The sequence below is a fragment of the Limanda limanda genome, chromosome 9, assembly GCF_963576545.1.
Source record: "Limanda limanda chromosome 9, fLimLim1.1, whole genome shotgun sequence".
NCBI lineage: Eukaryota > Metazoa > Chordata > Actinopteri > Pleuronectiformes > Pleuronectidae > Limanda > Limanda limanda.
This window is the reverse complement of record NC_083644.1, coordinates 8,178,306-8,192,022: the sequence shown is the minus strand read 5'-3', so window position 1 is coordinate 8,192,022 and position 13,717 is coordinate 8,178,306. Positions and strand designations below refer to the sequence as shown.

The 13,717-nt window shown below is 44.9% G+C and overlaps 1 protein-coding gene across 3 annotated transcripts in view; it reads left to right on the top strand.

Moving 5' to 3' along the window:
* sgip1a (SH3GL interacting endocytic adaptor 1a) overlaps positions 1-13,717 on the top strand; it is a 62,085-nt gene that overhangs the window by 40,699 nt on the left and 7,669 nt on the right. For 2 of the 3 annotated variants that reach the window (XM_061078417.1, XM_061078416.1), the window contains 10 exons: positions 1,595-1,616; positions 1,718-1,853; positions 3,225-3,310; positions 4,587-4,667; positions 5,096-5,170; positions 5,903-6,649; positions 7,333-7,454; positions 7,942-8,095; positions 12,388-12,447; positions 13,490-13,601. In XM_061078417.1, the coding sequence (XP_060934400.1) occupies positions 1,595-1,616; positions 1,718-1,853; positions 3,225-3,310; positions 4,587-4,667; positions 5,096-5,170; positions 5,903-6,649; positions 7,333-7,454; positions 7,942-8,095; positions 12,388-12,447; positions 13,490-13,601 (1,595 nt within the window). The remainder of the gene's footprint in view (positions 1-1,594; positions 1,617-1,717; positions 1,854-3,224; positions 3,311-4,586; positions 4,668-5,095; positions 5,171-5,902; positions 6,650-7,332; positions 7,455-7,941; positions 8,096-12,387; positions 12,448-13,489; positions 13,602-13,717) is intronic. The other variant, XM_061078418.1, reaches the window with a different exon arrangement.

Here is a 13,717-nt window from a genome sequence, read left to right as displayed (position 1 = left end):
CTCGCAGCACAGTGAGCTCGCTGCAGGCAGCAGCACTTCACCACCTTTCCACTCTCTGCCTGGTGTGATACTAACATTGTTGTTGTCTGTGATTTCTAGAGCGAGTTATCATCAGAGATTTATGTTCCTTGAATCCAAACTGCTTCCCCAATGATATATACAGGGTTCGTACGGTCATGGAAAACCTGGAAAAGTCATGGAATTTTAAAATGTGTTTTTCCAGGCCTGGAAAAAGTCATGGAAAAAAAGAATCTCCCAAAAGTTTTGGAAAAGTCATGGAAATTTGTTATATTCATTTTTTCATCTCGTACTTCATTTACGCTGAGTTTTAAATAATTCATATGCTTTTAAAGAAATACGCTCAAAATATAAGCAGGCATACTTGGGTTTGTGTCATTTAAGGTATACTGTATGCCTTGGAATTCTCATTGTTAGTTTGAATACTACATTTTGTCACTTTTTCGCGTAAAAAACGAGATTTAACAAAATGTTCGGTGGAAATTTGGTTTAAAGTTATTGAAAAGTCATGGAAATCCATTGCTCAAAATGTGTATGAACCCTGTATATAATGTTAGAATGAAGCTGTCTTCCATTGATGATGATGATGCTGTTTACATTATTGGTCAGCAAAGCCATTTTGTTTTTTGGGAGGATTTCAGGATGAAGATTGTTTTGTTTTTTTCGAAAGTCCAGAACGAGTCCTTGCGGTTCTTCTTCTATTGTTTCATGTCTTCTCAACCTTCTTCAATTGGCCCAAAAGTCCGAACTATATAAATAAATGTTTTCACGTTGCAATTGAACGGAACATCAGTTTGATCCGGACCAGACTACCTACTTGTAGTCTAAAGTTTTTTGGCTCAGACTAAAATGTAAAGTCTGGAGCAAAGAAGGTAGATGTGAAAGTCGTTTATATGCAGGTTTTGTAAATGAGACTGAATCTTCTAAAAATAAAAAAGGCGATTGACTATTTTCCCATTTCGAGGAAAGGAGTTTACCTTCCTGTCTTTCCCCCCCCCCCCGGTGAGTCATGTTCAGCGTCACCAGCTCACCTCCAGCTGAGGAGCTCTCTCACCTCTCGCTGTCTTGCCAATTTAGCGCATTCACCTGGTGTGTAACATTTCCATCACATGTCAGACTCGAAAACCTGCGTCTGAGTCATGTGACCTGGGAGTGAATGCAGATTTTGTCCATTCCCATTGCGGAAGAAATCCAGATGTTAGTGGGGGGTTTTCACCCGTGGAGAAGGGGCTATAGAAGGGTTGTCTGATAATACTGCAGCTTAAACAACCAAACCCATGATTTATATAAAGTATATAAACTCAGGACCCAACATGTTAGTGTAAAGCAAAGAATAGTATATTCATCTTTTAAAGAAACTGCATTGTTCCCTGCAACATTTTGATGTGTGTGTTGGTCAATGCAAAGCAGTGGATCCCTCTGACCTTCATCAGTATAGATCCTGCATCACTGTTGTGTTTAAACCACACACCTTCATCAGAATTAAAAGAAAAATGATAAGTGTTGTACATAGACTCACCATTTGAACACAACTTCAGCACCTTGGTGTTTAAACTGTCTTTTGTTCATGTTGCAGGGTTTGAAAAGAAACCCGTCCAGTGAGTATCCGCCCGGTCGCACCTCAGACCCTCTCTATTATAATGATGCTGAATTTGGATTTAGCGATGGTGGTAAACTGTTTTCGTTTGGCTGTTTCCAGGCGAGGAGATTGCCAGGCCGAGACGGGTCGTCCCAACTCTTCCCACTCTTCCCACTCTCCCCACTCTTCCCACTGTGGCCCCCACACCAGCTCCAGCACCAGCTCCAGCACCAGCTCAAGCACCACAACCCCCCAGGTGCGTATACACACTGTTTCATCACATGGTTCAGTGCAGAGCCACTTCCCCCCCGCGGTGCTGTATGTGTTTACATGTGCTGTGTGTCACTACTGATCACGTCTGTCCTGTTGATCCTTCTGCAAACCGGGTTATTTCTAGTTTGCTCTGCAGCAAATCAAAGTGCAGGTGATTCAAAGTTACTTCTTTATTAACTCAAACATTTATAGCTCCATCAATCTTAAAATCCTTCACCCAGATTAGTGGACACTGTTCACATCACCAAGTAGCAATTAAATTTCCATGTTACTTTATTACATAAGCTCAAGGATAAAGGTCAAATTTAATGAATTATTGTGTTAGTGTGAAAAAGTCAAATAACTTGATTTGATTAAATAAATTGCATGTTTATTATGATAGCAATTTAATCAAATCACTCTCAAGCGGTTTGAGTTAATGACACTAACTCAACATGAAAGAAAACACATCATTAAATGTGACTCATTACACTGAACTTGTGTAATAAAATTAAACAAAAAGTTTGTATTATTTGAAATATATACGGTCGTCATTTAAGGCTTAATTATTGTTTTGAGTGTGTTACATTTTACTTTTAAAAGTGGCCTATAACCCAACAAAGTCACTGAGAGGCTGTCTCTGGCTTATCTGCCCAACAACACTGCAAAGTGCTTTGTGCTGTGGCAACTTTATCACAGATCCTTTAAGCACGAATGCTCAAAAACCTGACTATATAGTTTTATAGTTGTTTGTCATGGCTAATCCCATAGATATGAGTGGACATTATCTAATTTTATATGGCGCCTATTTGCTCGAAAGCCAGATTTCAGGGTCATTATGTATCTGTCGTCTGTCCAGTGTAAAAAAAAGCTGGAGCCATGGTACAGATGTAACAAAGTCAGGCGCATATTTTCTGTCCACATTTAATTTAATGCTTCGTTTAACCAGGAATGTTCCATTCAGATAAAAGTTATCTTCTGCCATGGAGTCCTGGTCAAGATGGGCCCCACATGGAATAAAACAGGTTTCAGTTTTAGCAGGGATATTCAACATACATACTGGGAATCAACGGCAAGAAAAGGAATGAATAAACGACAGCGATAGTTGATTTCCAGCTTCTCTGTTTGCTCCGTATCATCCAAAGATATCTGTAACATCCCCAAATACAAACTTATATTCAAATGACAAAATAAAGTTGATTTTAGTTTTGACCATCATCAAGTTTTGACGATATGATCAAATGTAGGAAATAAGTTATAGTTGTGACCATAGCACCCTGATGAGAGGCCTCGAGGTGTATTAATATATGTAACTGCTGCATAAAGTGAGCTTCTGTAACAGCTTCTTCTCCTGTTCTTCTCTCTCTTGTGGCAGCGGTCCACAAACACCAGTCTCTGAAGACACCACAGATTTATTCGGGCCTCCTTTGGATACAACTTTCGGAGAACAGAAAACTGAAGGTATTTCTCCTCCAGCCTTCTTTGTCACTTAAGCTGTTTTCACACATGAACTCTCGAGGATGTCTGTAGAATCTGGTCTGGACTCTCTGGGCAATGATGTTTTAACACATGCACAACAGAGCAGGGGATTCTCTGCTCTTATATTCTTGCTTTATTTTATATTTTCCTAAAAAGAACCAGTAATTGATGGCTCTTACCAGCCTTGTTTTTGTCTAAACGTATCAGCGACACAATAAAAATGTAAAACACACATTTAACGTCTCTCTAAGGATTCCAGCTAAACCCCACTTTGCTGTCATGGCAGATATTCTCTCCCTCTCTCCCTCTCTCCCCCTCCCTCTCACCTACTGCTCTGACGTCACTGCTCTTCCCTCAGGCTCACTGTGCAGTTGTGGACTCGCTCCATCTGCCTCTGCTAAGGTCAAAGTTGAAATTGACACTCCGAGGTCACGTTCATGTGCACTCTGCCGCTCGCTAATATGCAGGTTCTGCTGTCACCCACTCTCAGCCAATCCAGTAGGATCTAGTAATGCCGGCTGGAGAAGAGCTCTTAACTCTTACACAACGGCATAAGGAGCATCAACACAAACTCCCTCTATAAATTCATTCAGACTGATAGAACAGCTCTGTGTCTGACAACTGCCGATGTTTTACTTTCTTTCTCGTGGTGGTTCACAGAATGTTTTTTTTGCTTTTTTGAACAAATGGAGATAGGGCATTAGTTATACAGTTCCAGTTCTACAAAGAGCAGGATAACTAGTTATTTTTACCTCATTGCCCTGGAACAATTTTATTTTATTAATGTATATGCTGCCATTTGGCCACATTTTACTTTGACATACAAGCTTATTTCACTGCTATGCTGATGACGTACAGTTGTATCTACCAGTCAAGTATTTCATTTTTCTTTTCTATTTCATTTTTCCTCCTGTTTATGGGGTCAACTTTATCAACCGATAGGCTCAACTCTTTTAATCTCAGTGATTGAAAAGGGTTGAAGCCTCATTTTGAGCTGTTTGCGTTTTGAGTGGAATACTGCAGACCTTTAATATCTTAGCATTGACATTCAGTCAGCAAGAGAAAATTAATGAGATTTCCTCACTCGACAACACATCAAACCTCTGTCTCTCTGAGGCTGATCTTTATTTTTATTGTCATATTGATCTTTGCTCTTCTCACTTTTAAACCTTTTCTTCTTTCGAACCCTAAACAGTAAGAAATCATGACCTGTTTGCTAATGCCCCTGACTTGGTTCTGTCCCCCCTCCTGAACTTAGTGGTACTGTCTGAGTCCGATGCGTGGGGTGCCCCCCTGTCAGAGCCAGAATCCCCTCTGACAAGGTCCTTCCCAACAGGAAGTAAGTTTTGTGAATCGTTTCATTGTGCCGCACTTCCTCTTTTCCCTGGAATGACTGCACAGACCCATCAGTTCACCTCATGACCTTCACCCCTTCATCATTCAGACCGTCACACTGACGCGATCGGGAGCTAACATCATCCATTTCACAACTTCATGGTCCGCCTCCTCGTTGCATTTGGCATGGTGGTGCCTGACTGCATGTGGTGCATGGTGGAGGGTTTGTGGGAGGATCCCTTTTCCCCTCAGGTTGTCTCTGTTGGTTTCTGTCTCGTCAGAAGCTCAGCCACAGATGTTAGCAGCCTGACATGAGTTGCAATGATGTGTTCAACGTTAAACAGACCTTGCCTGTGTGAATTCACCGCTAATCCTGGAGTGACGTGTTTATAAATGACTGGACTATTAATTGTTGCACTTCTATCGTTGCAGCACCTCCTCCACTTCCACCCAAGAATGTCCCGACCTCTCCTGTGACGGCCGACCCCCCCTCTGCAGAGGACGCTGGTAAGAAATCTTCACGTCTGAAGCTATATCCCTCCAGCTTTCACGTTTGATCCCAGCAGCTTCTTTCTCCTCAACTTCCCGTCTCGAACATTCTCTGTTAAGGCCGGCGCATGCTTCTGCGTTTTCAGGGGCCCGCAAGTGCAAGAGCCCTTCCGGGCCCCTTACATACTGACGTATCCCTTCTTACGTGCTTACGTGCGTCGCCCAATTTTTATAACTAGACGGCAAAGCTCCGCCAGCCTCACGTAGCCGGCAAGGCTGTGATTGGTCTGCTAACTACATCATTTCCGGAGTCGCATTTCCGGTTTCATGCCCGGAACCGGCGGAAACCACGGAAGATTTAGAAGAACGAATATGGCCCAAATAGAAGAGCGTTTGGCAGAAAAGATCCGAAACTATGACCACTAGTATAACCCGTCACTGACTGGCGGGTTTTTCTGCCAGAAATAGGCTCTGAGGAGCCGCCGCGGCGAAGTAAATAAACAGCTCTTCTTCGTGCCGTACACGTCTTCGACAAAAAACATTACTCCGCCTAGTGTTCTGGCGGGGAATTGCTATGCAACACGATCAACGCTTGTAAAACCATGAATGACAACGAGTCCTGCGTCACAACTGCGTGAAAAGCCGCAGACGCCGTTGCAGAAGCATGCACCGGCCTTCAGTCCACTCGCTCTGTGATGTTTCCTCTCCCTGTGTTTGCCTCTGATTGGTCGGCTGTTATCTGTGTTTCAGAAGCCTCCACAGAAGCTGGCGATAAGAAGCCCCTGACTGCAGACTTGGACAACCTGTTTGGACCTGAGCAGGCGCCCCCTGCTGGCGAGGACACAGGCGACACGTGGGTCTGCTTCAGTGAAGAATCTTCGAAACAGACGCCTCAACCAAAGGACCCCACCCCCCCGCTCCGTGCCTCCCCGCCTCCTCCAGAGGAACCAGCACCTCCCTTACCTGCATCACCACCTCCTCCAGACGACCCTGCACCTCCTCTCCCGACCTCGCCTCCTCCCAAACACGACCCTGCCCCCCCTCTCCCGACATCCCCTCCTCCCTCACAGGAACCCGCCGCTCCTCCTGTCCCTTCGGGTCCTTCCACGCCCGAAGACCCGAATCCTCTAGCAGCAGCCACCTCGCCCCCCCACACACCACCAAAGGAGCTCGCTTCCCCCCCTGCTTTGTCTCCCCCTCCGCTCGCCTCACCTCCGAGTGTCCCACCGGCTAAGGCAAGCACCCCCCCAGCAGGGACCCCCCCCTCTGAGGAACCTGCGACGCGCTCAGTCCCGCCCCCCCTCGCCCTGGCTCACACGGAGCCGCCCAGGAACACGGTCACCACCCCACCCAAAGAAGACGCCGGTGAAACGGTCAGCTCGCCCAAAGATGCCAGCAAGGGGAGCCGGACCACCCCTCCCCCCCCGCCTCCACCCACGTACAGGGCGGTGGTGTCGTCGCCCGGTCCCACAGCCGGAGCCGGAGGCACGAACAGCGGTGAGCAGACAGCTTCTATACACAGCTTGAAGTGGTGGAAATAGCTGTGTCACTTCTAGATGATAACAACCATAGACATATATAAAGACTAGATGTCTCGTTCAACGGAGCCGGACGTCACCACATGGCGGCCATCTTGCTTTTCAACCGATTTTGAAAGGGTCTGGTTTGTTATAAACGTCAGAGATGTAGTTATGACACTGCATAAATTATTATTTTTTTTTAGAAAATAACAAGTATGCAGTGTCATATCTACATCTCTGACGTTTATAACAAACCAGACCGTTTCAAAATCGGTTGAAAATTGAGCAAGTTATGGTTATTTACCACCACCAACACAATGTTATGGGTGAGCGAGCTGCCCCCTAGCAAGATGGCCGCCATGTGGTGACGTCCGGCTCCTTTGGCCGGCAACGCAGACGAGACATCTAGTCTTTATTATAAAGACTAGATGTCTATAAATTATATATGTCTATGATAACAACCGTGTTTAGAGGACAGGGACTGTGTGGGTGACGGTGGCTCAGGAGGTAGAGTGGGTCGTCCACTAACCCAGAAGGTGGTTTGATCCCCAGCGCCTCCAGTCTGCATTGTACAGTGTCCCAGGGAAAGAGACTGAAGCTCAACTGAGCCGACTCCAGAGACTCTAATGAGCCTGTGTGTTTCTGCTCCGCCCCCTGCAGGCTCCTCCTCTCCAGTGCGACCTGCGACTCCTTCGGCGGTTGACCCCACCCCACCGCCACCTCCACCTCGCCCCCCCTCGAGGCCCAAACTTCCTCCTGGGAAACCCACTGTAGGAGATGCGGTAAGATTACCAGTTTTTTTTTATAAATATATTATAATTTCACCCCTAGTTGAAGTTGATTTCAAGTTACTACTTCCGCCAAAGAGGTTGTTTTTTTACTCGCTGTCTGTTTGGTTTTGGTTTGAACAACCTGACAGATTTACTCATAACTTTGGGTCAGGACTACTTCTTAGGTGCAGAAGAGGTGAAATTTCTTTTTCAGTTTTTCTCAGACAATTCATGGATCGTGATGAAAAAAATCCTGTTTAGGCGACTGATATCTATGAGTGCGTGAAATATGTTGCAGCTTAATTGGATTTAATGGGACTGTTAGGCCTTGCAAAGATAGGCGCTCTCTACAGTGCCAGTTTCAGTTTTGTTTTATTGTTGCTGCAATTATTTTCAACAATTCCAAACAATCTGTATAGTGTTCTTATAGTCAAATAAACTTTAATGATAGTCCGTGTCCACACAACTCAACTCTAGCCCCTTTTCAATTGTGTCTCAGAATCGTCCGTTCAGCCCGCCGGTCCACTCGGCCAGCCCGCCTCCCATCGCCCCGTTGGCGCGGGCGGAGAGCACCTCCTCCATCTCCTCCACCAACTCGCTGAGCGCCGCCACCACCCCCACCGTGGGCAAAGAGCTGTCCGTGTCTGTGACAGGTGAGATTCCCCGGCAGCCGTCACTAAAGCTGTGCCACCACCGCCGCTGCTGATATGAATATTATTGATTTTATGCATCAGCCCGACCTTCCTCTAGCTCTGAGTTTTTCAGAAATGAATCATTCTGTTTGTTTCAATTTATTTATTTATTCATTTTTTAATTTTCATTCCAGCAATGACGGTCCATATTAGTAATATAATGCCAGAGTCGCTTTTAACTGTCAACTGACAGCTTTCATTCAAGCTGACAATGACAAAAAACTGTCATTTTGTATTATTTGTAACACACACACACACACACACACACACACACACACATGCAGTACGAGTGGGAGTATAACTCTTCAGTCTAACTTTAAAAGATCTGCATTTATATTTACATTTTACATTTCTATTTATTTTCTTAATTTAATTTCTTAATAATCGGTTTTAGTTGTGGTTTCTTTGTAATTTTATTGTTGCACTGTAAAATATTTCTCCTTTTTAATAAGGATTTGATAACGACATCTTAGGAATTACGGCCGTTTGTCTCACACATATACTGTGTAGACATTTTTATTCCCAAGTATTTATTAATCGTGTCTTATAACAGAAAGCTGATGAACTTTACATTCATTTAAAAGTTGTCACTTTTAATTCTAAAACTGCCCCTTTTCCCCTTTGTGTTTTAATTTTGATATTTTCTCCACGTTCATGTTTGAAAACATTTATTTTTTTGTCTATACTTTTGGGATTTATTTTCTTTTTACTTTGCAAATAATTTCTTTCATTTGTAAAATTTATTTTCTGTTTTGTTTCTGCCATGTGTTTGTCTCTCTATTCGTCCGTTGGCTCGGTCAGAAGACGATGCTTATGTAGACAAACTGCCGACCTTTGAGAGACACTTTGATTCGGTTGCAGGTATAGTAACGATCCCCTTCAGGAAGAGGAGTGAAGTGGGAGACGGGTATGGGGCGGGGGGGGGAGTGTCCCTGTGTCTGCGTTCAATCAGTGTGATGCTCTTTACCCAGAGTGCACTTGACACTGGAGGGTAAAGGCCATCGAGTGTTTTGACTACAGCCTTCTCAAAAAGCGTAGGTGGAGGGAGAGTGAGAGTAAAAAGATCTTTGTGTAATTTTCCTCAAACCCAATTACTTGACGAGTCCACTTCAGGTTCTACACAAAGATACAAGGGACATAACTCACATTCATTCTTCTTCTTCTTTAAAGTGGCAGTGAAATCACCATTTTCCGTCATTGTTTTTGCTCCGATCGAGTCAAAACTTCCTACACATTTCTAAAGCTTTTAATCTCTCTCTCTCTCTCTCTCTCTCTCTCTCTCTCTCTCTCTCTCTCTCTCTCTCTCTCTCTCTCTCTCTCTCTCTCTCTCTCTCTCTCTCTCTCTCTCTCTCTCTCTCTCTCCTCATTCTTATTCCACCTGTTTTTCTTCACACATGAATTTGTGTGGATGCAAAAAGCTGCATCTGTTGCATCTATCCCCCTCAAAGAAGTGTCCTCCCATTTCACCATTTGCCCACGTGTGAGATGTTTCTCTCTGTTTTATGACTGTGCATCGGTGGCTTTTCTTTGCCGCGTCACCGTGGCAACCTCCCGTCTCTTCTCTGGCGGACACATGTCGCGCAGGGCGGTGCACTCCCAGATCCCTCGGCTCTGAGTCGGCACCACAACGCTGCAGCTGAGTGTTTGTGTGCCGTGAGTTCAACGACCATGTCTGAAGATGCTCCTTATCTGCTGGCGCTTGAGGTCCATGTCTTTCTCGCTTTCACACACACACACACACACACACACACACACACACACACACACACACACACACACACACACACTCTCATGGATACCGTCAGATCTGCTGCTTACTGAGTTGTTTGAAGTCTGGCATGAGAATTAGGCCAAATGAGGCGGCCAGCAGCTGTTTGGTATTCATGCCGTCCTCCTGTGTAGCGCTGTTACAGCCCGGCACAGCCTCGAGCTCGACCAATCTCCACCGGCCGTGAAGCATCTGTCGACTCCCACACTCGACCCCTGGCGTCCCACCTTTCACACCTGTCACTCACGCACTCTCCAGCCATAGAAGAACACAACCCCTGAACCCCCCCCAATCTAAGCACCTGCCCTTTTGTTCTCTCGCCCGGCGTCGTTCTCATCGTTCCATCACCCAACACTCACCCAGCAGCTCACCTTCACTAGTGGGACCCCTCTACACAACAAGAGGGAGGACTAGGGAAAGCCCACTCTACTCTAAGTGTTTAACGATGGAACGCATATTTGACATTGTGCGAAGTGTTGTGTTGCAAAAACACATGTTCTAGTCTGTCGCTGTATTTCAGTTCAGAAGCTGAAAACCCAACAAGTCTTATTTGATAGACCAAGTGCCTCACAATCAGTAATCGACCTTTGTTGGCTTGTGTAGCAAAGAAACTTCTCCATGTCGCTCGTAGCAGGTTTTTAGCATTTCAGCTATTTTTGTTTAATTTAAATACTTTTAAAGACCTGGGAGGATATTAATTAGGGCTGGGCAACGATTAAAAGTTTTAATCGCGATTAATCGCATGATTTCCCTGATTAATCACGATTAATCGCATTTGTATACGCAAAATCCAATAATAAATTAAAAAGTAGTGTATAGCGCAATTTTATTTTCAATGTTCTGCCATATGAACGAAAGTGCCATAACATTTGTTGTGCAAACACTTTCAGTGTAAATCTCAACTTAACAATGTTATCAAAGCAAATACAAAATTAAAGGTCAATGCCACTGCCAGGGCATTAATGTTATCCTCTTCGTTATGAAAAATGTATACTCCTCCCTGCGTCTAACGTAGTCTGCCGAAGCCTCGCTCCACTCGCTGTTTCGTTGAATGATTTGCTGATATCAACTGTGTGTTTTGCATTTAGGTGATATTTTAGACTGGAAGTACTCCGGTGATAAGAAAATTCACCTTGGCAGTGGCTACAAATTACTTTGGTTCTGTCGACTCCGCCGTCTGGAAGAACTTTAAAATGAAAATGGCCATGTAAAAGCTCCGTACCCTTATCCATGGTTGTTTATCCGCCAATTATTTTCTTTTTTCCGGTTCCGCAGCAGTCAGCAACAGACTTTCACAAAATAAAAGCCTGACTTTCACAATAAAACAATAAATAATCAAACCTGAGTTAATGCGAGATAAAATAATTAGTTGAGTTAAATAAGTGATGAGTTAACTCGTAATTAACTAGTTAACTTGCCCAGCCCTAATATTAATATCTTATAATTCAGAAGAAAATGAATTGTTAAGTAGAAGTTAGGAAGATGGAGGTGTAATCGGGCCAGCTGTGTCTCCGGAGGTAGAGCGGGCCTTCCACTCACCAACAAGGTCGGCAGTTTGATCCCCGTCTCCCTCAGTCCACATCCTGAAGTGTCCTTTGACCTGTTGACCCCTGAGCCAGTGAGTGAGTGCTGCTCATTAATGCACTTTATGAATGTGTGTGAATGGATTATTACCTGAACTGTGAAGAGCTTTGAGTGGAAATCAAGTCTAGAAAAAGTCTAATCGAGTACAGAATAAAAAACGTTTAATATTTGCTCATATCACATTAATCATTTGTGACTGGAGCCTTAATGATTTATCTTATTCATTAAATAAGTCTTAGGCTGTAAGGTATGAAACTACTTCTCCAAAGATGGTGATGTAGTTTATGTAAAGCCGGACTGTTGCACCACAGATCCCCCCCCCCTGCTCATGGCTGCCCCCTGCAGCCTGACTGCAAACACAGCATTGGTTTCATGATCTGAGCCTTAGAGAACCTGGAGGGAAAATGAGAGAAGATGAAGAAACTAGTGCCAACTCCAAGCATCACCTGGCGTAGGATTACCATTTTTCTTGTGTAGCACTCTGGAGAGAACACAGGCTGCTGCTCCTGGAACTGGCAGACACCACACGCCCCGCCGCCCCCCCCCCCGGCAGCAGCTCAGCAGCCTCCTCTCTCCTGCACCTTGCACCGCCAACCTCCACCTGAGCACCGCTTCTCCTCGCACACTCTGAACACCGTCTCACCCGTGTTGTCACATGTTGCGGGTGGGGTCCGGGCCCCTCCGTCCCTCACCCTCTCCCCCCCCCGACCACCTCCACCTTTCACCTCACCACCTGTGATAGACCTCTGCCATGTGAGACTCACGCTACTGTCCTTCTCTCCCCCTTCCCCTCCCCCCCTCACCCACACCCCTCCCTCTCATCCCTCTTCCTTCTCGTCCTTCTCTCCTCATCCCTTCCTCCCTCCCTCCCTCCACCCCTCCACCCCTCCACCCCACACAGAGAATGACCAGCCATCCCTTGTCTGGTTTGACAGAGGGAAGTTTTATTTAACCTTTGAAGGTAAGTTCTGTCTGCACCAGGGTTAGTGTACACACACACACACACACACGCATACACACACAAAAACACACACAAAAACACACACACACACACGCATACACACACACACACAAACACACACACTCTTGCAAGGCTCATTTGTGCAAGCTTCACCCCTGCCCCCCCTGCCCTGCCCCTTCTTTCCTTCTCCTCCCTCCATCACCCTAACCCACACCATGCTAACCCCCTGGCTGAGCCCCCCCCCTCTTCATCTGCGGTCAACTTCTTCTCTTCCTGACATCGTTCTTTCTCATTTCGTCCGCGCTGACCGCCTTTCATTCCCTGAAGAATCGTGGTTCTTCGGTATCTTACTAATCTCTGTTTTTCTTCCACTCATTTGCTTCTTGTTGTTTCATCTTCAGAGCTCTCTGATCCTTTCTCTCGACCTCCTCTTAATAATTCAGCTTTTACAGCACGTCTGGAATAAGCATGTCTCTTCTGTATCTTTCTTCTGTCAAACACCGGTGCTTATTCTAGTTTAAAGCAGATGCAAGTGTCCACTGTTTAACCGCTGTAGGATTTTAAGGGGGATATTTTGAATTTCTTGTTTGCGTTTCACAGTCAAAGAGCAGAGAGAAATCGGGTTTCTTCTTCACACTTTACCTGCTGTTTCCGTTCATCCTCACTAACATTAACATGTGTTCTCATTTCTAATACTTCTTTCCATCACTTGTTTGGTTCCTCATTTCATCCACAGATTATTGGTTCGAGTGTAGAATCTGAAATTAGGATCAGAAAAAGTAGAATATCAGTTTGTTGTATTTCACGCTAATACTATTTAACTTAAACTAATGTGAAACTCAGTTTGAGAGCTTTGGCTGAAATATTTTTGATTAATGTTTTCATGTAGCCATGACTGTTAAAAAAAATAAAAGCATAACTTATTTGAAAGCAATTTTTTTAGTGTGCCGTGTGTCTCCATCAGTGAGCTTAACTGCTTGTATGCGTTGTGTGTGTGTTTGTGTGTTTGTGTGTCTGTATCTTGCCTGTGTGTTACGTCCAGGCTGCTCCAGGGGGCCCAGTCCTCTCACCATGGGGGCTCAGGACACTCTTCCCGTGGCCGCTGCGTTCACAGAGACGGTCAATGCCTTCTTCAAAGGAGCCGACCCCAGCAAGTACGTCAGCAGACTCTCACTGAGACACTATAACAGCCACAGCATTTAAACAGCAACACAAAGCAGCACTGAATGTAATGAATCTGCTTTGTGTCATTTACCAGTGGATTGTCCAG